Consider the following 24,158-nt stretch of genomic DNA (forward strand, 5'->3'; position numbering starts at 1 on the left):
GCACGTGTGCCAGCTGGGGGCCGTGGGCGTCCACCGGGGGCGAGGACCGCACAGCCTGGCTCAGCTCCGGTGGGGCCCCCGGAGGGCAGCGGGTGTCTCCCGGTGCCCTGCCTCCCCGGGACCCCCACCCGGTGCAGAGAGCTGGAGCCCCAGCCGGAGCACAGGCCTCTGGCGAGACGGAGTACTCGGACTCGGGGGTATCAGAATAATCTTTATTGATATGCTGGGTACCTTGTTAACACTGTCACGATGTCACCGTGGCTGAGGTAACAGGGAGCCCCGCCCACACCAGCCCATGGCTCCCAGAGACCACCGGGGCCCCTCGGGCGGGGGACGGGGGCAGGGGGGGGGGCTGGTGGCCTGGAGGGGACGTGGTTATTGCGTTGGATTCCTGCCCTCACTGGCCTCACCCCACGCTCACTCACGCACATGCTCCACGCTTGTCGGCTCACGCACACACCCACTGGCACGCTGGCACCTTGCTCTCTGGACGCTCGCTCGCAGTCACACGCACGACATCCTTTGATTTAAAGGCATCTGAAGCCACCGGATAATAAACGTACTCGCTAGTTACAGTAACCATAGTAAAATAAAGGACAGGTGGTCGGGGTATGAGGAGAAAGTGCATGTTGACCTCTGACTGGAGGGGCCCCGGCCCCTCCTCCAGGGCGCCCGTCCCTGCAGGGGCGGCCCGAGGCAGAGGTGCCACCCCACCCCCCGCGCCCCCCTGAGTCGTCCTGCCACCTCCCGGCCCCTCACAGGCCAGCATCCCAGGCCCCAGACAGAATCAACTAAAAAAATAAATTCTTTATCTCACAGCGCAGCGCCTGATGTTGGGGGGGGTGTCGGCTCTGGGCCTTTGGGTGTGGGGCTGCACGGGGTCCTGGCCAGCCCTGGACCCAGCCAGCACCCTGATGATGCCATTGGGGGGCCAGGGACGGGAGAGGTGCTGAGCCCCGTGGCATGCGGGCGGGAGGCCGGGGCGCGTGGGCAGTGCCGGGCAGAGCGAGCCTGCCTCTGCCTGGGGCGCGGTCAGGCAGCCGCGCGGGCAGCCCCGGCCCTCAGAACTCCACGGTACTCACTACTGCCCTCGGCTCGTCGAAGGTGGCGATGAGGATCTGCTGTGGCGGAGGAATGGTGATGAGGCTGCCCACATCCTGGGGGGCTCTGGGGGCCCCGTCCTCCTCCTCCCGGGCCTCGTACAGGGTGCTGATGTGCAGCAGCGGGTGGGTGGCGTTGCGGCTCAGGATGGCAAGGGGGTCAGGCTTGCCCAGGCTGGCTGGCGACAGAGGGGCGGTGGCAGGGGCGGCGGGGGGTGAGCAGAGGTGAAACGGGCCCCCGGGGGGCAGCACGCCCCGAGCTGGCTCTGCCGAGTACAGGGCCTCCTCCTCCGGGAGCGGGGCATCTGCAAACAGCCCAAAGCAGAGGGCGTCTGCAGGCCCCTCCCCACCTGCGGCCCCCTCCTCCTGCGCGCTGACGCTCCCCAGCACGGTGGCCTGCCTGGTTGGACCCTGGCTGCCCCAGGAGTAGGGGCGCCAGTTTCCAGAAGCTTCTCCAGGAGCTGAGCAACCTCAGTGTGTCCCCCCAGCCCTTCATCGCGGCTGCTTCCCCGGGCCCTGGGGCGAGGGAGCCGCCTGGGGTCACGCCCGCAGCTGGCTCCCCTGCCTGTCCCCACTTCCACCCGGATGGCACAATCCTTAGCCCGCTCACGGCCCCCGCCCCGCCCTGCTGGCCCCTACCTGCCGCGGGAGCCGCTGTCAGGCCCAGCGCGCACTCGTCGGCCTGGGACAGGAAGTCGCCTTCCTGACTCCGGGAGGCCGGCAGTGCGGCGGGCAGGGCCTCGGCCTTGGCCTTCTTGGTGCCCAGGATGTAGGGGTGCACGTCCAGGGAGAAGTGGCGGGCATGCTTCTTGTCGGCCGCGGGCCCCGCGTCGCCCCCGCCGCCCTTGTAGTGGTGCGCGGCGCGCGCGCCCGCGTCCAGCAGCGGCGCGATCAGAGTGTCCGTGGCCGTCTTGCGGCGCACGGGCTTGGGCTTCTCGGCCTTGCTGTTCTCCACGCGCATGATGGCCAGTGGCTCCTTGAAGGGCTGGGGCAGCGGGTTGCTGCTGGGAATCCACTTCATCTTCTTGCGGGGCCGCTTGACCACGGGCGGCTCGGCCTCGCCGTCGGGCTCGGCGGGGTTGGCGCTGGGGTCCACGGTCTGCACGCCCGCGTCGCGCACGGTGGGCGTGGCGTCGTGGTTGGACTGCGCCAGCGCCGCCAGCAGCTGCCGCACCACGTTGTCGTACATGAGATCGCTCTCGTTGGTGATGAAGTCCAGCCGGTTGAGCGACTTGATGTGGTCCCGGTTCTCGTTGCAGAACATGGCCAGGATGTTGATGTCGCAGAACTGGGAGCGGCGCCACTGCCGGCGCGTCTTGATGCCCACCTTGTGCAGCTTGTCGAAGACGAAGTTGCTCTTGCGGAAGATAAAGAGGTGCGTGAGGTTGACCAGGATGACGAGGTTCATGGCGCAGAGGAGCACCACGTCCACGCCCGCCACGATGCGCTGCAGCTGCACCGATGGCAGCTTGCAGGTGACGCGCACGGCAGGGCCGCCCCCCGGGGCGGCGCCCAGCGCGCAGGTGAACTCGTTCTGCTTCTGGGTGGCGTAGTAGGTGCACAGGTAGGAGATGGGCGCCACGCTGAGCAGCAGGATGAGCAGGTGCCGCGCCAGGTAGAGCTTGGCCAGGAAGTTGCTGCGGCCGCGGCGCTCCAGGTACTTCTCGAACAGGTTCTGCTCGGGGCTCTTCTCCTTCTCCGCGTTCTCGATGATCTCGCGCCGCTCGCGCTCCGTGATGCCCGGGCCCTTGGACTGGATCTGCTTCTCGATCTTGGGCGCGCGGCCCTCGGCCGCCCGGTGGTAGCAGTTGTCGATTTCCTGCAGCAGGAAGTTGAGCTCGGAGGTGAGGCGCGTGGACGCCAGGAACTCCCAGCCCAGCGCGGGCACGTACATGATCGCCGCGAAGGCCAGCAGCGAGTAGGGCAGCAGCTTGTGCTCGAACAGCGACGGCCACAGGCTGGCGTCCACGCCGGGCAGTGCGTCCCGCAGCTCCGTCCAGCAGTAGCCGCGGGCATACAGCGCCTGGTCGCGGGTGAAGTTGTGCGGCGTGTAGCAGTAAATGGGCTCCTCTGGGGGCGGAGAGGAGAAGGCGCTGGGGCATCGCACTCCTCCCCGCCTGCCGCTCCCGAGGCCCCTTCCCCGTCTCTGTTGTGTCCCGTGGGGTCTCCTCCTACACCCCCTCCCGCCACCCCCACCGCAGTCAGCTTTGCCTTGGGGGTGGAGGGTACAGCGCTGCCCACCTGGGGGGCAGAGATCTGCACTTGGAACCTCAGGCCTCCCTCCAGGTGCCACCCCCACCCCCAGCACACAGGGCAGAGTCCAGAGCGGGGGGCGCAGGCCACACGGCCCAGGGCCTGGCACCACCACCCATCCTGAGGAGGGCAGGTGTCCTGGGCGAGTCCTCCCTGGCCAGAGGTTACGGGGGCATGACTGAAGAAAAGCGAAAGCGGCGCTGCCTGCCTGTGAGAGGTGAGGGGTGTCCTCCCAAGACCCTCTGTCCTGGGGAAGGGTGGGCCTGAGTTCCCTGGACACTGGGTGGGCAGGGGAGCCACTCCAGGGATCAGACAGGAAGGACCCAGGGTCTGCCCAACACGCGAGGGTGAGAGCTCCACCCTGAACGCAGGAAGCCCCGAACGCAGGAAAAACTGTTCCCCAGGTGAGGACAGGTGCAGACTACAGCGGGAGGCGCGGCCCCCAGCCCGAGTCTCCCAGAGGGCAGGGCTTGGCCGTCTCAGTGCTGTCCTCAGGGCAGGGTGGTCTGGGCCCTGAAGGCCGGGTCACGGCGCTATCAGGCTGGGCTCCAGCCAGGGTGTGCCCTCCTGCAGGCGCCAGCGCCCGGGGCCCCTCGCCTAGAGGGCAGCGTCCCGCTGGCAGGAGGCGGGCGCCCCAACCTGAACACAGCGGGCACCCTCCCCCTCACCTGAGGAGCCCCGGGGCAGGCCGCTCAGTCCGGCTCTGCCCCAGCGTAAGCCTCTCAGCCCAGGAGATGCAGACCAGAAGCAGTGGGGACCAGCACGCCCGTCTGTCTGTGCAGGCCTGCTGCACGAAGCTGGCCCTGAGTGGGGAGGCAGCTGGTCACTGCCGGTGGCTTGCAGGAGCCTAGGGGTCGGCTACCCCAAGGGCACAAACACCCCACAGGCGCCTCAGCCCAGCCCATGGAGGCCGCCTCCCTCTCACACGTGCAGCCTCAGGCCACCGCTGCCCCGTCTCAGCCTCACGGCATCCTGGAGGCCTCAGGCGTCAGCATCGCCAGAGCAGGGCCCACGGCTCATTCCGGGTGTGCGGACCTCGGACTGCACCTGGTGGGCGCTGGGGAGTCAGGGGCCTGGAGGCAGGAGGGGCGCGGGCGAGTGGGCCCGGGGGTGGCGCTGAGGTGCCACCTGGGGGCACTGGGGGTGGGGCGGGTCAGGAAACGCTGCTCCCGCGGCCCAGGGCCCCCGACGAGGACACAGGTTTGGGGCCTGGTGGTGAGTCAGGCTCCGAGAACATGGGGAAGGTGCAGGAGCCCCCCTCACGGTTGAGAAAACAGCATTTCAGTCACTTACTTTTGTCCTTACAGCCAACTCCAGGCCAGGAGGTGCTCTCCGCTGGGGGAAAGGGACCCTGGGGGGCAGTCCCCCAGTCTAGGCCCCGGCCGGGCCCCAGGGGACGGGGAGACCTCTCCCGTGGCCGTGGTGCTGCAGGCACAGGGGAGCTGAGCCCCCCGTACACCGAGGCAGGGCCTCCACCCTGGGTCCTCTCACACCCGCCACCAGCCCTGCCTGCCGGGAGGGAGGGGAGGGGGCTCCAGCTCAGGGGAGGCCCAGCCCAGCACCCAATCTCTGTCCTTCCCCCTCCTGCCTGCTCCTGCGAAGCAGACCGCGCCCAGCAGGGAGCACGTGTGGCACGCAGGCGCCTCAGGACGCACGCATCTCAGTGACCCTGCTCTGGAGGAACGGCGGCCCCGTGTCCCTGACTCGACCTGCAGGGGCCCGGGACCTGGGCTGGACTCTGGGGCGGGGGATGTGGTAACTGCTGGGCCACAGAGCCTGAGCACTGGGTACTCGGACACTGCGGTGTCTGCACAGGTGTCTGCCAGGGACCCGAGACACAGCCAGCTTGCGAAGGGCACCGTTCCGGAGGATGGCACTGTGGCCAGGGTCCTCCCAGCCCCTGAGCACCCTAGTACCCTTGAAGACCCTGCCCACCTGCGGGCACCTCAGAGACTTTGCAGGTTTGGCTCCAGATGCCTTGATAAAGCAAGTCACACATTTTTTTTTTCCAGTGTGTGTAAAAATGTTTATACTACACTGTAGTTTATATCTGCATACTGTATGCATGTCTAAAAAGGAATGTACATACCTTAATTAAAAACACTTTATTGCTAAAAAATGCTATGCATCATCGGAGCCTTCAGTGAGTCGTAATCATTTTGCAATAGTAACATCAAAGATCACTGCTCACAGATCACCTTAACAAATGTGTTAATAATGAAAATTTTGAAATAGTGTGAGAATTGCGAAAATGCAGCACAGACGTGAGCTGAGCAAACGCTGTTGGATAAACGACTCGATGCAGTGTTGTTACAAACCTTCAAATTGTGAGAAGCGCAGTGTCTGCGAAGCACAAGGAAACCAGAGCTGCACTCGGCTGTTTAGGAGAAGGCAGGTGTTGGTCCCCTCTGCCCAGGGCCCACGTGACGTCTGGAGAACCTGCTCTGTGCCGCGCGCTCAGTCGTGTCCTACTCTTTGCGACCCTGTGGACTACAGCCCACCAGGCTCCTCTGTCCATGGGATTCTCCAGGCAAGCATACTGGAGCGGGTTGCCATGCCCTCCTCCAGGGGATCTTCCCGACCCAGGGAGCCAACCCGCATCTCCTGTGTCTCCTGCACTGGCAGGCAGATTCTTTGCCACGGAGCCATCGGAAAAGCCCCTGGAGAACCTGGCAACCCTTCAACTCCCCTCCTAGTGGTCCTCTCGCTCAGCTATGCCCCTGGCTGTCCCCTCCGTCCGTCACAGAGCAGGTCTAAAGGGTGGGCGGCATCTACGGAGCCATGTGGGTCTTCCCGCCAGCAGCCACCCTCCAGCGGGGGGACGCGCACAGGCCTTGGTGTCAAGGAGGTCCCGTCTGGCCGGCTCCTCACCATGAGCCGGACATCCAGCATGCACTCGCCCAGTCTCCAGCAGGCAGATAGGGTAGACCCCCCCCACGCCAGGGCAGCAAGTGAGGGTCTGGGCACTGGGTCCTCCTGGCCCAGCTGGGCCCCAGTGGGAGGGCCAAGGATCCTTCTGGCTGCAGCAGGACCCCCCCCACCCCCTGGGGCTCAAACCCTGCAGAGGGTGGTGACTCGGTGCCGAGGGGACAGGTCGCGAGTGACCGGGAGTGTCTGAGCATGTGGGTGTGGGTGCGCCCTGCCCAGAGTTGGACGAGGCAGCCTGCAGTGTCCGCCCTGGTCACAGGGACCCCTGAAGGAGAAGTTGTCTGTCCGCGTCCCTCAGGGAGAGCTGCTCCACCCTGCTGCCCCAGGGCCCTCTCTGCCGTGGGCTGATGGGTGCCCAGAGGCCTCCCTGGACATCTGGACCCTGAGACTGCTTGCCAGCCAGACCCTGGGTGGGGGCACTGTCTCCTGTCTCCGGTTTCCCACCCACCTACCCCCGTGGGCGCCCCGGGAGGACGGTGGCCCCAGGACCCCACACCTCCCCCCGCCCCGCCTCACCTGGGGTCACTTCTCCTCAGAAGGCCCTCAGCGCCCAGACACTGAGTCCGACCAGGACCACGTCTGCGGACCCGAGCCTTTGACCGCTGGTCACGTGCACACTGCCGTGGTCCCTGCCCTCTCCTCCCCACATCAGCCTCACAGGCTCAGCCTCCTGCTGAGGCCAGGGCGGTCCACTGCCCCCACTGCCTGCTCCTCCAGGCCCTGCCTGCTTGATGGGCCTCTTCCCAAGACCGACCCAGGTTCCCAGTGGCCGGAGCATCCCTGGGCCCTGGATAAGAATCTGCCCACTTCGCAGGGTCTTCACTCCACACCTAGCCCCAGGACCCCGCCCAGCAGTGGTCTTCGGTGTTCCCGGGCCTCATCACTTGCAGCCTCCTTTCCCGGTCCCCACCTGGCCACTCCTCCTCCTCTCAGACCCTGCCCACTCCCCCTCCTGGTCTCCCCTCTTCCAGGCCAGACCCCATGTCTCCTCGACGCCTAGACCGCAGCACCCCTCCACCCAGTGTGAACCAAGGGAAGGTAAAATCAATCCAGCGAGGAGAGACGTGGGGAGGTAGCCCCAGCGACCCGCAACACCTGCACGGGCTCTGCGGGGAGACCCGGGGCACCGCGCCCACTGCGGGCCGCAGCGAGGAGGCCCGCGGCGGCTGGGTCAGCGAGGGAGACCCCAGAGGGCCCCCGCCCTTTCCGCCACTAGCCTCTGGCCTCACCTGCGAAGTTCTTGGTGAAGACCAGGGTGACCAGCAGGATGGGGACGAGCACGGTGCCGATGGTGACCACGCGGTCAAACGGCAGCTCCAGCTTGAGCTGCAGCAGCAGCGCGGCCAGCGCGCCCGCCTTGTCGTCCTGAGCGCCGGGCAGGATCAGCTCGCGCAGCTTCTCCCCGGCCAGCAGCGCCGTCGCCATGTCCGTGGACGGCTCCAGGAGGTGGTGCATGGGGGGCGCGGGGGACCCGGGGCGCGGGGCCCGCGGCGGGGGCGGGGGGCGCTCCGCCGCCGCCCTCCGGGCAGGGGTCGGGCCGCCCGGGCCGGCGCGGGCTGCGGGAGGCGCAGGGGCCGCCGCCCCCGCCTCGGCTGCAGCCCCGGCGCGTCCTTCCGGCGGGGGCGGCGGCGGGACCCCCGCCCCGAGCGGCGGGCGGCGGCTGCGGTCCCGCCGCGGGGAGGGGGCTGTTTACCTGCGGCGACTCGCAGCGTAGCTCCGCCCCCCACCCCCCACCTCCCCCCCGCACGCAGATGCGGCGCCGGCGATGACTTAGCAAAAAATATATAAATGAAATAAAATGAATGAACAATGACTGGTCCCTCCGCCTCCTCAGGGTGGGAAAGACGGAAAGGCCGAGCGGGTGGGGTGGCTCCCCTCTCCCGGGGCGCGGGGGCGGCGGCACGCGGAGGAAACGCGGGAAGACCTGCGGCGTCCCGGGCCCCCCTCTTCCAGCCCCGCGTCCCGGAGCCGCCCGACCGGCGGAGAGGGGTTCGCCGCCCGCCTCCCGCAGTCCCTCTCCGCTCCCTACCGATGCCTGGCCGCCACGGTGGGCGCTTAGGCCCCCACCCACCCTGGGTGTTGCGGACACACAGGAGGGGGCTGGCACCCCTCCCCGCTCGGGGCGCGGGGCGTCTCCTCGCGGCCCCTCCACTGCAGCCGGCGTCCTCGGCGCCCACACCCCGACCCATGGCCCGGGTGGGCGTCCCCTTCCCTCGCGACACCTCCGCGCGGCCCCGAGGCCTCTCCGGCCCGGCCCCTATCACCCCGCCGCTCTATCGCCCCGTCCCTTTGCCGCTGTCAAAAGCGTTCTCCAGACCGGCCTCCGGGCACAGGCTCCGGGGTCCCTGCCACCTTCCTGACCTTCTTACCTTCCACTCGGACCCCGCGGTACCCACCCTCAGGCACCCCTCCTGCACACCCTCCTGGGTTGTCTTCGCGGCAGAGCCCAGCTGCACCTCCATGCCCACTGCCTGCAAGACTCACTTTTCACTTCACTCCTTCATGGCAGGAACCCATGCCATTGTGAGGATGTACGGGTGGTCTTTGTAAAATACGTAGCACAGTTGGAGTTTCCACCTCATTCAGTAATTCACCCGAGCATGTTGTGAGCACCAGTGTTTGCAGGCCTTGGGTCACTGCGGCAAGCTAATTCCCTACCCTCTGCCCAGAGGTTCAGAGAGGGGGTTTATCCTGTACAAGCCTTAACTTCACACTTTTTTATTTTTTTATCTTTTTCACAGATTTTATTTAATCTAATTATAGAATTTTTTTCAGTTTTTTTTCTTGCCCCATCTATTTATTTTTTTTAAATTTTATTTTTAAACTTTACAATATTGTATTGGTTTTGCCAAATATTGAAATGAATCCACCACAAGTATACATGTGTTCCCCATCCTGAACCCTCCTCCCTCCTCTCTCCCCATACCCATACCCTCCCTCTGGGTCGTCCCAGTGCACCAGCCCCAAGCATCCAGTATCGTGCATCGAACCTGGACTGGCAACTCGTTTCATACATGATATTTTACATGTTTCAATATCATTCTTCCAAATCTTCCCACCCTCTCCCTCTCCCACAGAGTCCATAAGACTGTTCTATACATCAGTGTCTCTTTTGCTGTCTCGTACACAGGGTTATTGTTACCATCTTTCTAAATTCCATATATATGCATTAGTATACTGTATTGGTGTTTTTCTTTCTGGCTTACTTCACTCTGTATAATAGGCTCTAGTTTCATCCACCTCATTAGAACTGATTCAAATGTATCCTTTTTAATGGCTGAGTAATACTCCATTGTGTATATGTACCACAGCTTTCCTATCCATTCATCTGCTGATGGACATCTAGGTTGCTTCCATGTCCTGGCTATTATAAACAGTGCTGCGATGAACATTGGGGTACACGTGTCTCTTTCCCTTCTGGTTTCCTCGGTGTGTATGCCCAGCAGTGGGATTGCTGGATCATAAGGCAGTTCTATTTCCAGTTTTTTAAGGAATCTCCTCACTGTTCACCATAGTGGCTGTACTAGTTTGCATTCCCACCAACAGTGTAAGAGGGTTCCCTTTTCTCCACACCCTCTCCAGCATTTATTGCTTGTAGACTTTTGGATCGCAGCCATTCTGATTGGCGTGAAATGGTACCTCATAGTGGTTTTGATTTGCATTTCTCTGATCATGAGTGATGTTGAGCATCTTTTCATGAACTTCACACTTTTTAAAAACAAACAAAACACAAAACCTTTATGTGCCTGTGCTTTTAAAGATTTACGAATGTTCCCAAATGACACCTGCCCCTGGCTTCCAAGTCACTTACTTGTCTGCTGCTCACTGAGGGAGCTGGGCTGCCTGCTTTCAAATAACGCCCCACCCCCGCCCCCAAGCCTGACACCTCCGCCAGGGGCGGGCCCTTCCCCACAGCAGCACACCTTTCCGACTGGCTCTGCAGGATCCAGAGGTTGGCAGGTCCCCGCGCCGTCCTTTCCCCATGACTACTTAGGTAGTCATGGCCTTCCCTCTTCCCTGTACATCTGCAGGGTGGGGAAGAGTGGAAATCTACACTGAATTGGGCCGCCCTGTTGGTGACCAGGGCACATCATCCATGTCTCCTGCAATGTCCTGCTGGTTCTGCAGCTGCTTCCTGGACACATCCTAGCAGTTCCCCTGTAAAGGGCCCCAGTCTCTGGTGTATCTTATTATTTACTTAGGTCTGTACTGGGTCTTCATTGCTGCATGGGGGTCCTTTCTAGTTGCAGCAGCTTTTCTAGAGCGTGGGCTCAGTTGCTGCGTGGCCTGTGGGATCCTCCTGAACCAGGGATTGAACCTGTGTCCCCTGCATTGGTAGGAAGATCCTTAACCACTGAGCCACCAGGGAAGTGGCTCTGGCTTATTTTATAGTCAGCCTGGTGCAGCGAGCACTGACCTCACGGGCTCTGAGTGGGCATGTGGCCATGGCATGTGGCAGACTTGCCAATGGAGCACAGTGGGTGAGTGATGGGACCCAGTGGGCGCTGTGGAAAAGCTTGCCCATGCCTTCCCACGGGACAGAGGGCACAGCTGGAGCCGGCGGCCCCACGCCTGCACCCGCGTGGCAGCAGCCCCTCCCATGCTGTCATCCCAGAAGACCTGGGTGTGGAGGTGACGCCCAGACCGGGCTCTGAGCTCCCCGCCCGCCCCCGCTTGGACAGAGGTGGATAACAGGGGCTGTGCCCTCCCCAGGCCCATCCAGCCCAGAGTGGGGGGCCGCCCTTCCCAAACCCAGCCTCTGGGGTGGGACGGCATTGCAGGGAGCAGACTGCCCTTTCCCACGACGATACCTTTAGACACTGAGACATTCACACACACAGTGCCGACGACCCATGGGGTCTGAAGAATCGACACGACTGGACGACTAAGCATAGCACAGGGCTGACTGTGCTTTCTGTGTGTGTGCTCAGTCTTGTCCGACTCTTTGTGACCCCATGGGTAGCGGCCGGCCAGGCTCCTCTATGCACAGGATTTCCCAGGCAAGAATACTGGAGTGGGTGGTCATTTCTTCTCCAATACATTAACATGTGGCTTTTGACACATGAAAGACTTTGGGAAATTGACGGATGTTGCTACAGCAAGACGTTCTCATCTCTATTTACATGACGTTTTATCGGTTCTTGTATCAACGAAGATGAAAAATAGGAAAAGCGTGGCTCTGAGCGCTGTCTCGTCCTGGCCCTGCGTAGTGCTCTCCCAGGAAGGCAGGTGGCTTGTTAACAGTGTGTTTCCAAGTCAGCTTTACGCCCACGTTGTTATGAAAGCTCGATGTCTGCGTGTTGTTGTGGAGCACGTAGCTAATGATCTGAGAACACACAGGAAGTTCTGGTTCCCAGGTTCAGGTTCATAGTCTCACAGATTGGGACAAACGAGGCCCTCGGTGCACGGCAGATACAGTACGTCCCCTATACAGGAGCCTTCAAGTGGTGAGCGCTCACAGCCGTGGGCTCGTGCACGCACGTCCAGCCCCGCTGGCTCACGTCTGGTGCACAGGCCCCTGCGTGCCTCCTCTCCCAGTGCTTGTGCTTCTGTGCACCTCACTCTGCAGGACTGCGTGGAGTACAGCGGTGCAGCAGCTTTATTTCAAGGCCAGGATATCCGGAAGCAAGTGGAAAAACAGTGGTGATGTAGCTAGTACTGCTAAGAAGTGCCAAGAAATGATGATGGAAACAAAAGTGAGAATGACTGAGAGCGGAGCAAGGTGAAAGGATGGTCGCCGTCGCTCGCTCTCGTAACGTGAACCGTTCCACCATCGGCACGACTCTCAAGAGCAAGACAAGCGCAGGGGGCGTGTGGAGGCCTGCTGTGCACACCGTGTTGAGCGTAACACTGCAGAGGCGTGGGAAAGCAATAGAGGAGACGGAGAAGCTTCTCAGCATGTGGCTGCAGGACCAGCACCCGCGTCTAGCCCCGCTCAGCTTCATGCTGATTTAAGAGAGAGCTAAAAGCCTGTGTGAAGACCTGAAGAAGACCCACAGGGGAGATTCAGAGGGTACATCCTGTAATGCCAGCCACGGCTGATTTCACGGGCTCAAAGCTAGAGCCAGCATCAACCTTCACAACGTAAAGTGGGTGAGATATGGTGGCCGCTGGGCATTTCCTGACCTGCTCTGAGAAATTACTGATGAAGGGGCGTATTTACCAGAGCAGGTTTTTAAACTGGACGAGACAGGGCTGTACCGGAGGATGCCAGGCTGAAGTTACATCAGGGAGGAGGAAAAGCTGATGGCAGCCTAGAACGCAGCCAAGTACAGGCTGACTCTGCGGGCTGATGGCAATGCTTCCGGTAACATGAAGCTGAAGCCTCTCTTAATTTACCACTCAGAGCCCACGAACCCTGAAAAACATAGCCAAGGGCTCTTTTCCTGTTGTGTGGAAAAGTAACCCCAAAGCCTGGTTACACCCGTCTTCCAGGACTGGTTTTCCCCCTTTATCCCAGAGGCAGAGACGTACTGTGTGGAGGAGGACGTCCCATTCCACCTTTGCTGCTGACGGGGCCCGGGGCCACCCCCGGCTCATGGACCCCTGTCATCCCAGCGTCGAAGCAGTGCATGTCACTCGTCCACCCTATGGACCAGGGAGACTTTTATTGACTTTCAAGAAGTCTCACTTACGTCACACTTTTCATCAGGAAGTAAAGGCAACTGATGAATCAGGAACAACCTGTGACAATTCTGGAAGGACGACGACGTCTACAAGGCCACAAACGGCTGAGGTTACAGCCGTTACGACGACTGGGGTTTGAAAGAACCTTCGCCTGTAGTTCACGATTTTTGTGGATTTGAGAAGGTGGATCAGGAGTCCAAAGAGATCTTCAGCAGCTCAGTGACCCTGAGAGAGACGCCAGAGCTGGATCTGCAGGAGGATGACGTCACTCAACCCCTTGCTGTGCAACTTGGGGGCCTCACTAACGAAGACCTGAGGGAACTGAGGCCGAGAAAGGAGGGAGAGAGGCAGGAGGAAGAGGAACCGACGAACCGGGGAGTGTCCGCCTACTGGAAATGGCAGAGGATGTTCTGTTGGAGGCGCTGTTCTTGTTTGTAGCACCGTTCAGAATGCTATGCGGGGCTACTGTGTCATCTATGATGATAAAAAAAAGAGCTATGACCCAGACATCACTGCATGGTTTTTTCAAGGCAATAGAATTTAATCCAGCATGGAACCAGAACCTGTGCCATTGACATCAGATGTGAGTCAAACTGTGACTCGTCTCCAGTGGCTGACACTCCCTCAGCTCAGCATCTTGCGCCTCGACCTCCTCCTCATCGGTGACTCCTCCTGACTGTTCATGCGATGCCAGTCCCTGTATGCTGGCTGTCATGCTGCTTTTTATATACTATTTGTATGAAAAGTATTATAAACCTATTACAGTACAGTACTACATGGTCAACTGTGTTAGCTGGGTACCTAGGCAAACATCGTTCAACTTACGAACAGCTCTCAGAACGGAGCTTGTCCGTACGCAGGGGACTGACTGCCCTTGTCTGGAGCAGCAGAGGATGCTGGGCAGGACAGGCCAGGCCGAGTCACGCTGCAGTAACCACGCCCGTCTCCATGCACAACACAGCAGAGGGCCGCTTCAACCTGAACTTGGGTGGTAGGTGGGCTGGGAGCTCTGCCCTGGTCAGTACCCCTCACTCTGGCAAGAGGCAGCCACTGCCAGGGCTGGGGGCACAGGCATCTTTGGAGGAAGTGGACCTGTGAGCTGCTGCACTCAAACCCAGCAGCACTTTGTTGGCAGAGGGCTTGGCTGGTGCCAGCCCGCCATGTGCCCGGGAAGAACAGACCCCCTGTGATGGCCTCGACTTTCAACTGAGCCCCGTCTGCACTGGGGTGCGGTTCTGTGGAGGCAGAAACAACGCGGTGCTTCCAGTTGTGAATGGACAGCTGGCCGAGGTCTTCGTCAAGTGGACAAAGGTGAGCGTCAAATCACAATGGCTTTTTGATTCTGTTGGAGACACTGAAAAGGCTGCCATGAAAAGGTAACATTTACAACATGCTGGGGATGAGCAGCTTTTTAAATGAATTTTTGGTTGCCCTGGGTCTTCAGTGCTGTGCAAGGACTTCTCTCCAGCTGCGGCGCTCAGGCTTCTCACTGCAGCGGCTCCTCTCGGGGAGTGCGGGCTCTGGGGCGTGCGGGCTCTAGAGCGTGGGCTGAGCAGCTGTGGCGCAGGGCTCAGTTCTTCACGGCCTGTGCCGTCTTCCCAGGTCGCGCATCAAACCCATGTCTCCTGCATTGGCAGGTGGATTCTCACCCACTGGGCCTCCACTGGGGCCCCAGTGGGAACCAGGCTGGCCCACCAGGACCTCAACTTCCCCGCCTGTGAGCTGGGGCGAGGGCACTTCCTGTGCTCACAGCTGCCAACAAGGGACAGGCCCCTCTGGGACTGGGGGTGGCAGCAGCCGTCACAGGGCGCGTGCAGCAGGGTCCTGGGACGGCTGCGGGAACTCCACTGTGGACATTCCCTGCCTTGTCCCTCCTGCCAGACTCCACACTCCACCTTTGCAGAATTCACGGGAAGGTCTCCGCGGCCCTGCCTAGCTGCACCAGGATGTGGGTGGGCAAGATGCCTGCGCCCCCTGCCCGACGGGCCTGCCTCCGGGCAGAGCCGGCATGGGATGGGGAAGTGGCTCAAGGGCCTGGAGGACACGTGAAAGCCTGGCCTTCCCCCAATACCTACACAGCTGAGGCACACGCCTCACAGGTATCCCACTCGAGCGTTTATTTTGGCGACAGCTGCAGGCCTGCCCGGGGCGGGGCAGGCAGGTGTGGAGCTGCCCGCAGGCGGAGCGGGTGTCAGACCAGGGGCCCCACACTCGCAGCCAAGGCTGGAGTCCAGGCAGCCTGCGTCCCAGACAGCACCCCTCGGGGGTGGAGCTGGCTTCTGGCCGCCCTTTCTCAACAGGGCTCTGCTGGGCAGGGAGGGGCGGCCACACACCCAGCCACGGCTGCAGACGCGGAGAGGCAGGGGCCAGTGGGTGGGGCTCCCTGTGGGGGCTCAGGTACCCATGGGACCACTTTGGAGGGGTTGGCGGCCGCCCCGCTTCCCAGGGTGGCTTTACGAGGGGCCCTGAAGTTTCTTATGAAGCTGTGCGAGGGAAAGGGACGCAGACTGGAAACGTCACCCCAGGACCAGATGGAGGGTGGCTGCTGCAGCCCAGGGGGCAGGGCCGGAGTCCGTCCGCCAGGAGCCGTGGCGCTCACTTCTGCAGCGGCTGCAGCTCCGGCGGCAGGTTGCACCCCGTGTAGACGCCGTTGGTGATGCTGTACTCGAGCAAAGCCCCAAAGCACGGGTCCTGCTGACACATCAGGGAGCGGGCTGGTTCTCACAGCCGTCCTGCACCCCCAGGACCCGCTCCCTGAGCCCCCGGCCATGACTCACTCTGACAAGGACATGAGGGTTTCCCAGTACGATCAGCAAGGCTTTGGGTCTGGTGATTGCAACGTTAAATCTTTTTGAGTTGGACAAGAATCCCAAAAAATATCTATCATCTTCAAATCTATCTTCATTTGACCGCACCTACAAATAGATGAATAAAAACAGTATTTAAACATTTTTGGTGTGCAAGGAATTCGATACATAAAAGCATTTAACAGCCACATGGCAGTGTGTCCTCATTTTGCAGCGCGAGGGGAGCAGGCCTCACCGCGCTGTGCACTCCCCAGGGGCGACCTCCCGTGTGGGTTTCTTCTCCTGCCTGAACTCCCTAATCTGCCTGCAGTTAATAGCAATGCACTGGTCACTGTGGGAATTTTTAAAAGAACAATGGACTCCTCGGGGCCCAGCTGCCCTCTTTCTGATCCCGCCTCCCCCTCCTCTCCATTCCCGGCTCCCTTCTCCAAATTTAAGCACTTCTTCCTGCCGCTGCTGCTGCTAAGTCACATCAGTCGTGTCCGACTCCGTGCGACCCCATAGACGGCAGCCCACAGGCTCCCCCGTCCCTGGGATTGTCCAGGCAAGAACACTCGACTGGGTTGCCATTTCCTTCTCCAATGCAGGAAAGGGAAAAGTGAAAGTGAAGTCGCTCAGTCGTGTCCGACTCCTAGCGACCCCATGGACTGCAGCGCACCAGGCTCCTCCGTCCATGGGATTTTCCAGGCAAGAGTACTGGGGTGGGGTGCCATTGCCTTCTCCCCAAGCACTTCTTCCTGGGACTCTGTAAAGAACGCCCTGCAGGTGAGTGCTCGAGAGGGGCCCGTGCGGGTCTGGGGCAGGCGCCTACAGTGGAGATGATGATGACCAGGTACTCCTGCCCTTGGAACTCCTCCACGGATCCAACCTTTATATCCATCAGATCAACGTTTCGCAGAAGAATTTTGATTTTCTCTACCTTTGAAAGAGATAAGATCAAAGATAAAATTTCACAAATCTGACCATTTCTTTACATATTAACAGCAAGAGCCAAATAGTAACCAGTAAGCATCAGGGCCTTTCAACTCCTAATCACGTTTCATAATCTCTAAGTTGCTCACAGCACATGCCCTGATCTCAGATGGGGGTGCGCCGGTGGGTGCTGCCAGGAGTGGGGTTTCGCGTGAGACACGAGGGCATCTTGCGCTGCCAACAGTGGGGGGGCTCCAGGGCGCCTCCCAGGGTGGGGGGAGAGCCCCTCAGGGGACCCCACCCCCAGGGGCCTGAGCGGCCACCACAGGGAAGCCAGAAGGAAGGGGGCTGGGGAGATGTTCCTGCAGGCAGGGCAGGACCAGGTGGGGGCCTGTGGCAGAGGGGTGTCGAGATCTCCAGGCGGTGCTGGACAGAGGCTTGGCTCTCGTCAGGAGACGAGGCTGGAGGACAGGGACTTGGGGCCGCTCCTGCACGCCCAGAGGACAGGCCTTCTTGAGGCGTGTGCCCACCGCGTCTGGGGCACAGGAGCAGCGGCTGTGCAGATAAGAGGGGGGACTGGCAGAGAGGCCGGGACCCACAGACACGACTGCGCAGAGGACCTGGAGCAGCCCACACCTGCTTCCGGTAGGGCGTGATGACGCCAATGTCGCCGGCGGACACCTGGCTGGAGACGCTCCTGGCCAGCAGACAGCAGTAGCGCATGGCCTGCACGGCCTCAGCAGGGTTGAACCACGACGGGCTTCGACCCTCTCGAGCTTCGTTGCCCTGAGTCACCAGAAAGATAAGAGAATAGCTGGTCCATCAGAAAATGTCATTTTCTTGACAAGACAAGTCCTAACGATCAGAAGCCTGTGCACCACAAGCCGAGAGCAGCCTCCAGTCGCCGCAACTAGAAAAAGCTCATTCAGAGCAACGAAGACTCAGCACAGCCTACATAAATAAAGCTTAGTAAACAAGAGTATTCATTAAAAAGTAAGGCACCATTCAGGCCTGTGCTTTTCACACCCCGGAGCTCCACGTGCACAGCTCCGTGGCAGGGCACCCGCTGGGCTTTAGTCTCCATTTCCTTCTACACAACCTTCTGCATGTTGGCAAATTCCTTCCACACAGATTTTGTCATGAATAAGCTTATTGTGGCCCTTGCTCCTTCCTTCAGGATGCCCCCCTTTAATGCCCCCCTCACTGGTTTTATCCCCCACTCACTGGGAGCACTGCAGCCCATGGGGTCACAAAGAGTCAGACACAACTTAGTGACTGAACACTGCCGCCGCCGCCAGCAGCAGCAGGAGGGAGCCAGCCTACCACAGGCTCTCAGGAAACGCCTGGTGGCGGCTGGATTCAACAAGACCCACGCACAGACATGCGCACACCCTCCTGCTGAGCCGGCCCGAAGCTCACCCGCACTCCGTGGAAGACGAGGGGGAAGCCCTTCCTGGGCAGCTTCTCCCAGCCCAGCAGGGAGGTCACCACGGTGGGGTCCGCGCACACCTCCAGCTCTCGGTGGTAGAACAGTCTGGACGGCAGGGCCAGCAGGGCCGAGTGCGACCTATAGTTCTTCACGAGCTTTGTCACCTACGGGGGAGGTGGGGCAGGGCCTGGGCCAGAGCCCGCGGGTGCCCTGCAGCTGCCTCCGGGGAGCAGGGCCCTGCACCCGCGCCCCCTGCATCCGCGCCCACCGCCCTGTCAGCTCCTCCTGCCTCAGAAGCGCTCAGGACACCTCCATCAGGAGACAGGGCCCCCGTGGGGCTGCAGGCTGCCTCCAAGCTGCACCCTGATCCAGGTCATGGGAGCCTCGTCTTGGATCTGCTGCAGTAGGTGCTGAGTCTCTGAGGCCGGCCAGGACCTTGTTGAGAGCCACTGGGGATGGAGCACCAGGACACGAGGCAAGGACAACTGTGTTTCCTGCCTCAACTGTCCAGGAAGTTCTCTCCAGCCTTTCCTCTTCCTGCACTGGGAAGGCCAGAGGCCCGGGACCCTCCTGCTGACACGCTTCTACTCAGTCATCATGACGGTGCAGCCTCTGAGACTCTTGTCAAAACCCAAAACACGACTCAGCAGCACGACTTCTGCCTCAGCCAGGCTGGGACCGCTGCGCTGGCCTGGACCCCTGCCCGCCACCTCAGCCACCTGTGTCCACCTGCTCGCCCCGCCCTCTGGCAGAAAGGGCCTGGAATGGGGAGCAGAGCCCAGGCCTTGCCCTGACCATCGCCCATGGTCCCTGCGCCTGGTTTTCTGTTCCGAGTCCAGAGGGGAACCTCCTCTTGTCTGTGCGCTGGGGAGTCCAGGTGCTGGGGCTCCTGAAACGCAGATGCCAAGGTCTGCGCCTCGGTGCTGTCAGAGAGCCGCCAAGAACCAGGAACCGCACTCCACCTGGCACCTCAGGAGACCGCAGACACGCTGCCTTCTCCTCCAGGGAAACTTACAAAGCTCCTTCCCATTTCCCATAGCGTCACGGTCTGCAGCGGTCCTAGTCACGGGCTGGAGCTGCTGGGAAGGGCTGACCCCTCAGGAAGCCCCTCAAGGGGCCCAGGAAGCAGTTCCTGAGCTCCCAGGACAGTGGGCTTGAAGGCGCCTCAGGTGCACCTCGGTGGTGGCCTCTGCCCCCAGCTGTGACTCAGGGACACAAGAGAGGTGACCTCCCCGTTGGCCCCTCTGATCCAGTCTGACTGAAGAGCATGTGGGTCTGAGCTCACCAACAAGGGGTTGTAGGCGCCGCAGGCCCCAAAAGCATCCTCATCACGCAGGTACGCTGGTCGGGACATGAGTCTCTCCAGCATGGAGACGTTCAGCCCATAGGCCATGGCAAGTCTGGACTTGATGACTGGTCCCAGCTGCATGGGGTCTCCAGCCAGGACGATCTACAGCACAAACGGGCAGCTCTCAGTGTGTCTCACAGGTGAGGAAGGCAGACAGCTGCCCCGGCCCCTGGTGTGTGGAGGGGCATGTGGGCAGGGACCGAGGCCGGGGTGGCAGCGGCGCTTGGGCCTCACCTGGCCGCTGACATCCGAGACCAGCCCCAGGGGGATGAGGCACTCGGGCTCACTCGCCTGGCCCGCTTCATCCACAAACACGTGCGTGAAGTGTCCGACTCTGCAGCAGACGCGTCCCAGGGTCACTCCTGCTTGAGTGTCCTGCCCGCAAGGCTTCGCCTCGCGGCCTGGGAGCCCGGGCACCTCCAACCCTCCCCCACACTGCACGCTGCCCTGCCTCCGCCCAGGGAGCCCCAAGCCTTGAGCTCCCACCTCAAGCCTATCTGGTAGAAGAGCCCTGCGCTGCTGCACGTGGTGATGACCACCCTAAAGCGAGAGGCCTTCCAGACGTCTTCCCCGTCTCTGCAGTATGGCCTGATGGCTTCTGTGATGCTCTGCGGGGGACAGGCCACCCTTAAGGTTACTGAGTGATTCTTTAAACTGGATGTAATCACAAAGCAGAACGGAATTCTCAACAGTAAGCCTGTCCTGTTGCCCCTTTTTAGCTGGACTACGTAATGGTGTAAGATTGTTCTCTTAAATCAAAACATCTTAAGTTTTCTTATCAACATAATCCATGTCTTACAGATGCTAGAACTGTGAATATAACAAGAGAATCCTGCAGATCCTTCCCCAAAACAACTGCACATGCTTTCTAATCTTTTTTGCTGACCAAACTGGAAACCTTTATAGCAAACCAACAGAACAGAACCAAAAGGCAAGTACACATCTGCGGGAGGCGAGCAGGAGTGTCGTTGCCTCACAGAGCTGGGGCTTCCCAGCCGCCACTGGACACCAGCATGGAAGCGGCCCTCCTGTGTCCTCTGGCGGGGCGCACGGGGCCGGGGGGGTGCTCACCTCCTCGAACCTGCAGGTGGCATTCACGCGGACCATGGTGCCCAGACGCAGCGCTCGGCTCTCGTGCAGCCGCAGGCACACAAGGTCGGCCGCGCTGTTGGAGGGCGCGCACACCAGGATCCGGCTGTCCGGCAGAGCATGGAAGACCTTCCCCAGACACATGGAAGGTAAAGGCAGAATGGTGAGGAGCCAGCTCCAAGCCCCCCGACGAGGGCTCAGGACACAGACCTGCTGCCTGGCCCACGTCACCCCTCGTGGCCACAGCCCTGGCCCTGCCATCGTGTCTCCCAGGCCCTGAAGTGCCCGGGCGGGACCCTGGGAAACCTTGCAGCAGTCTGGGTGCCTGTGGGTCAAGCCGGGTCCCCAGCGATGCAGGACACGGAGCACACCCTGTCTTTCCACAAACTCAGTTTCAATCTAGACTGAGGCACCGGAAACATCTGCAGCTGCCCGTTTTGAAATGAAGCAACTCCTTCCTAAACTGAGGACACCAGCTCTCAGCAGCCCTACAGCCACACGGCAAACGGCTACATGTAAAGCCAATGAGACTTTCTGAGCTGTTTCCCGCGCTCTGACCTCAAGGTCTGCACTAACACGTCCTGACACCAGAGCACGAGGCTCTGTCTCCCGCGACACTGCCTGGCCGGTACCTGCAGGATGGCCTCTATGATGGTCACCGTCTTCCCCGTCCCCGGAGGCCCGAAGAGCACGTAGGGGATCGGGCGGCAGTCTCCGCTCAGGATCCTCCTCACCGCCAGCTTCTGGTTCTCGTTGAGCATGGGGTTGAAAAACTCCTTTTCTCTTGCCTTCGGGGACCCACTGACTGCACCAGGGAGAGACGGTCAGTGGCCACAGGCAGGGCCCTTCAAGACCCAATCAGCATCACTCACCAGGACAGCTGGCTGACTGCAGAAGCCCAGGCCACTCGCCACGCCCCATTTCACTTGTACGTGTCACCAAGGTGTCAGATGTTGTGGTTAACAGGTGGACAAGAACAGCCACCATCAAGGCCAGAGCGTGTGTCCCAGAGCAGCCCCAGACGTCTTCCCTCCAGGCCTGCGGGAGCCAGCCTGGTCCCAGACTCACCCAGCCTGCTGATCTCTGTGGTGAAGGCCCGTGGCACTGGTGTGTCCTGGGCACCTGCCTGGTGCTCCTCTGGGGCATGCTTCGTTTGGTCCTTCACAGCTTTCCTATTCTAGAAAAAAATCACACCAAAAAAATTGCTTAAAAAGAAAGGCTTGTGTTCACGCAGGTTTAAAGTGTGAATGTAAACCATCATCAAATGCTTGTTTTATTAACAGCTCTCTGCACAGATCACAGGTCATCCCTTTCAGATGGAACAAGAATGCAGAATATCTAATAAAAACTGCTAAAAAGGACTATATTCTCCTTGAGTCCAGGATGTCTGCTCTTCCTGTGGAGCCTGCTCATCTGCGAGGAGAACCCGCAAGGGCTGACCACAGGCACGGCCCTTGCTCCCCGGGGCCTCAGGTCCTCTCCATGTGTGAAGGGGCCCCGTGAGCTCGGCAAGGACTGGGCCCCAGGCAGACGCTCACCTGCCTCCTGGGTACGAGGCGGCCCGGGGGCTGCTCCCTCGTCTACTGGGTCAGGATTGTGCTAAGGAACTGGTTGTGCACATAAACTGGTTTTTAAACATACACTGAATCTGACCTGGACCAACGGAACGGTTTCCAGATCTCCCATCGTCAGCAGCGTGGCAACGAGCAGCTCTGCACATGCACGCTGCTGCAGCCACCTGATTACTGTCACGGCGTAGACTCCCAAAGCAAAGTTTCTATACAGGCTTTCACACGGAAAAGTTTTTACCTTTTATCAAATTTTAGTCCAAGATATCACAGCAATCCACCCTCCCAGCATCACCTCAGTTTTACGGAAAACTGACCCACAGTAAGGAGCGGGCCTCCAAAGCATGTAACTGCACAGGTCTGGACACACGCACGCCTGTGAACCCATCACCACAAAAAGCAAGTCTGCTTCTCAATCCCCAAGCACCCCATACACCCTCCTGCTGCTGCAGCCTGACGTGCATCTTCCAGAATGTTCTAGTCACAGAAAGGCACAGACGCAGGCTTTCCGACATCTCCACACAGAGCAACAGGTCTGGAGACCTCTTTGGGCGGTGTGTACGCAGATGTTACCCTCTTTCTTGCTGAGAAGACATTCATGGTGAGAACAGACTGACTGCTGGCCTACCGTCCGCGGATGGACGGGGACTGTTGCTGAGGTTGGGCCATTGCAAGGGAGGCTGCTGTGCACATACTCCCACTGCCCCCGGGGAGACGCCTGCCCTGCATGCTACGGGTGACCTCCTGCTCAGGCACTCATCCTCTGTGTCCAGTCAGGTCTGTGTTCCCACCAGCGAGTGCAGTGAGGCTCCCTTGGCCCCAGGGTGTAGCCACGTTAACAGGCATGTGGTGGGGTCTCACTGTGGCTGTGTGTTTCCCTAACAACTAACACTGAGCCCGGGCCCCCTGCATTGGGAGCATAGAATCTTAACCACTGGACCACCAGGGAAGTCCTGGGCAAGGCTTTTTGTGTTCTTTTTTTTGTTTAACAGTGAGAACAAAATAACTTACTGGAATATGAAGATCAGAGCTGAATGAGTGTACCACTAACGGCGAAAAGGGGGTATTTTCACAGAAGCAGTATCTTTCCCAATCCCATCTCCATTTGAAGTCGATCAAAACACACAACTGGCCATTTAGGGAAAACGCTGCCTCCTCCACGAGGCAGACATGGGCTCTGGCTCTGGGCTCCCTGGCCTGGGGCTCTGAAGGCTGGTGGCAGGGGCTGGGGTGACCACAGTGGCCGCTTCTCGTTTCTTCTCTCAGGAATCACTGCCCAAGGTCTGAACCTGCTGCTTCACATATTCTGTCTGATTTTTAATCATTTAGGTGGGAAGGTAAATCCACTCCCTGCAATTCCACCTTGGCTGGGTGCTTTGTCTGCAACCTGGCTAATCTGTAAGAGGACAATGCTCTGTATTTAAGGTGCTGGGATTCAGCTCCTCAGGACTGTGAGCCACACAACAGCAATACTTGCTGGGAACCGGGCAGTGGGGGGTGCCAGGAAATGAGGTGAAACAGTTCTGCAGATGGCACTGCATCTTTGTTCAATGAAGACCTCTTTCTATTTTTCAGAGCAAAACTGAATTCAACTACCAGTTACATAGCAAATGATTTTAATGGAAACCTTTAGAGAATTTTTGTGGTTGCGTAGGCATTCTAAAGGTATCATTTCTCCATTTTTGGAGAGGGGCTACAAAGTAGTAAAAACGTTTATACATGTCAGATATAATTTAAAAATTTGTATTTACTATAAAGTCAAAGCATGCTCAAAAAAGCAAATTCCAACAGCACAGAATTATAAGTTACAAGCTGTAACCTGTGGCATGAAGGGCTTTTCTTATTAATGGAAATACAATGATAAATAAAACCACTTCTATTTTACTCTTGAAAATAAAATGTAGAGCCTAGAACAATACCTGGCACATAATACGTATCTATGGACCTACTGATTGTACATTAAAAAATACCCTTGTAACCTGCACAAAGGTCACAAAAGAATGATGTTCTTGGTGTGCAGCACTTTCGGAAGTCTTCTATGCATGTGTAATGATAAAAACGTGCCTGCGTGTACACAAAAACCATGTAACTTAAAAC

The 24,158-nt window shown here is 59.7% G+C and overlaps 2 protein-coding genes across 3 annotated transcripts in view; both read right to left on the reverse strand.

The window, feature by feature from the left end:
- Window positions 1-267: 267 nt before the first annotated feature.
- Window positions 268-7,736, reverse strand: PANX2 (pannexin 2). Of its 2 annotated transcripts, none has more exons than XM_055566002.1 (3): window positions 7,511-7,736; window positions 1,740-3,170; window positions 268-1,405 (listed from the first exon to the last, which is right to left on the reverse strand). In XM_055566002.1, the coding sequence occupies exons 1-3, from the start codon at window positions 7,734-7,736 to the stop codon at window positions 1,062-1,064; spliced, it is 2,001 nt and encodes a 666-aa protein (XP_055421977.1). In that variant the 3' UTR covers window positions 268-1,061. The 2 variants fall into 2 exon arrangements, with proteins under 2 accessions (XP_055421977.1, XP_055421978.1); XM_055566003.1 differs by having other exon boundaries at window positions 268-1,279; window positions 7,511-7,711.
- Window positions 7,737-12,878: 5,142 nt separating this feature from the next.
- MOV10L1 (Mov10 like RNA helicase 1) overlaps window positions 12,879-24,158 on the reverse strand; it is a 61,403-nt gene continuing 50,123 nt past the window's right edge. Inside the window, exons 16-26 of the mRNA XM_055560043.1 lie at window positions 21,562-21,670; window positions 21,126-21,298; window positions 20,476-20,622; window positions 19,891-20,012; window positions 19,639-19,738; window positions 19,342-19,506; window positions 18,047-18,220; window positions 17,264-17,413; window positions 16,527-16,634; window positions 15,686-15,823; window positions 12,879-15,599 (exon numbers count right to left, since the gene is read on the reverse strand). Coding sequence (XP_055416018.1) covers window positions 15,504-15,599; window positions 15,686-15,823; window positions 16,527-16,634; window positions 17,264-17,413; window positions 18,047-18,220; window positions 19,342-19,506; window positions 19,639-19,738; window positions 19,891-20,012; window positions 20,476-20,622; window positions 21,126-21,298; window positions 21,562-21,670 — 1,482 coding nt within the window. The 3' untranslated portion in view covers window positions 12,879-15,503. The remainder of the gene's footprint in view (window positions 15,600-15,685; window positions 15,824-16,526; window positions 16,635-17,263; window positions 17,414-18,046; window positions 18,221-19,341; window positions 19,507-19,638; window positions 19,739-19,890; window positions 20,013-20,475; window positions 20,623-21,125; window positions 21,299-21,561; window positions 21,671-24,158) is intronic.

This window comes from Bubalus kerabau, chromosome 1 (assembly GCF_029407905.1).
Source record: "Bubalus kerabau isolate K-KA32 ecotype Philippines breed swamp buffalo chromosome 1, PCC_UOA_SB_1v2, whole genome shotgun sequence".
Lineage (NCBI taxonomy): Eukaryota > Metazoa > Chordata > Mammalia > Artiodactyla > Bovidae > Bubalus > Bubalus kerabau.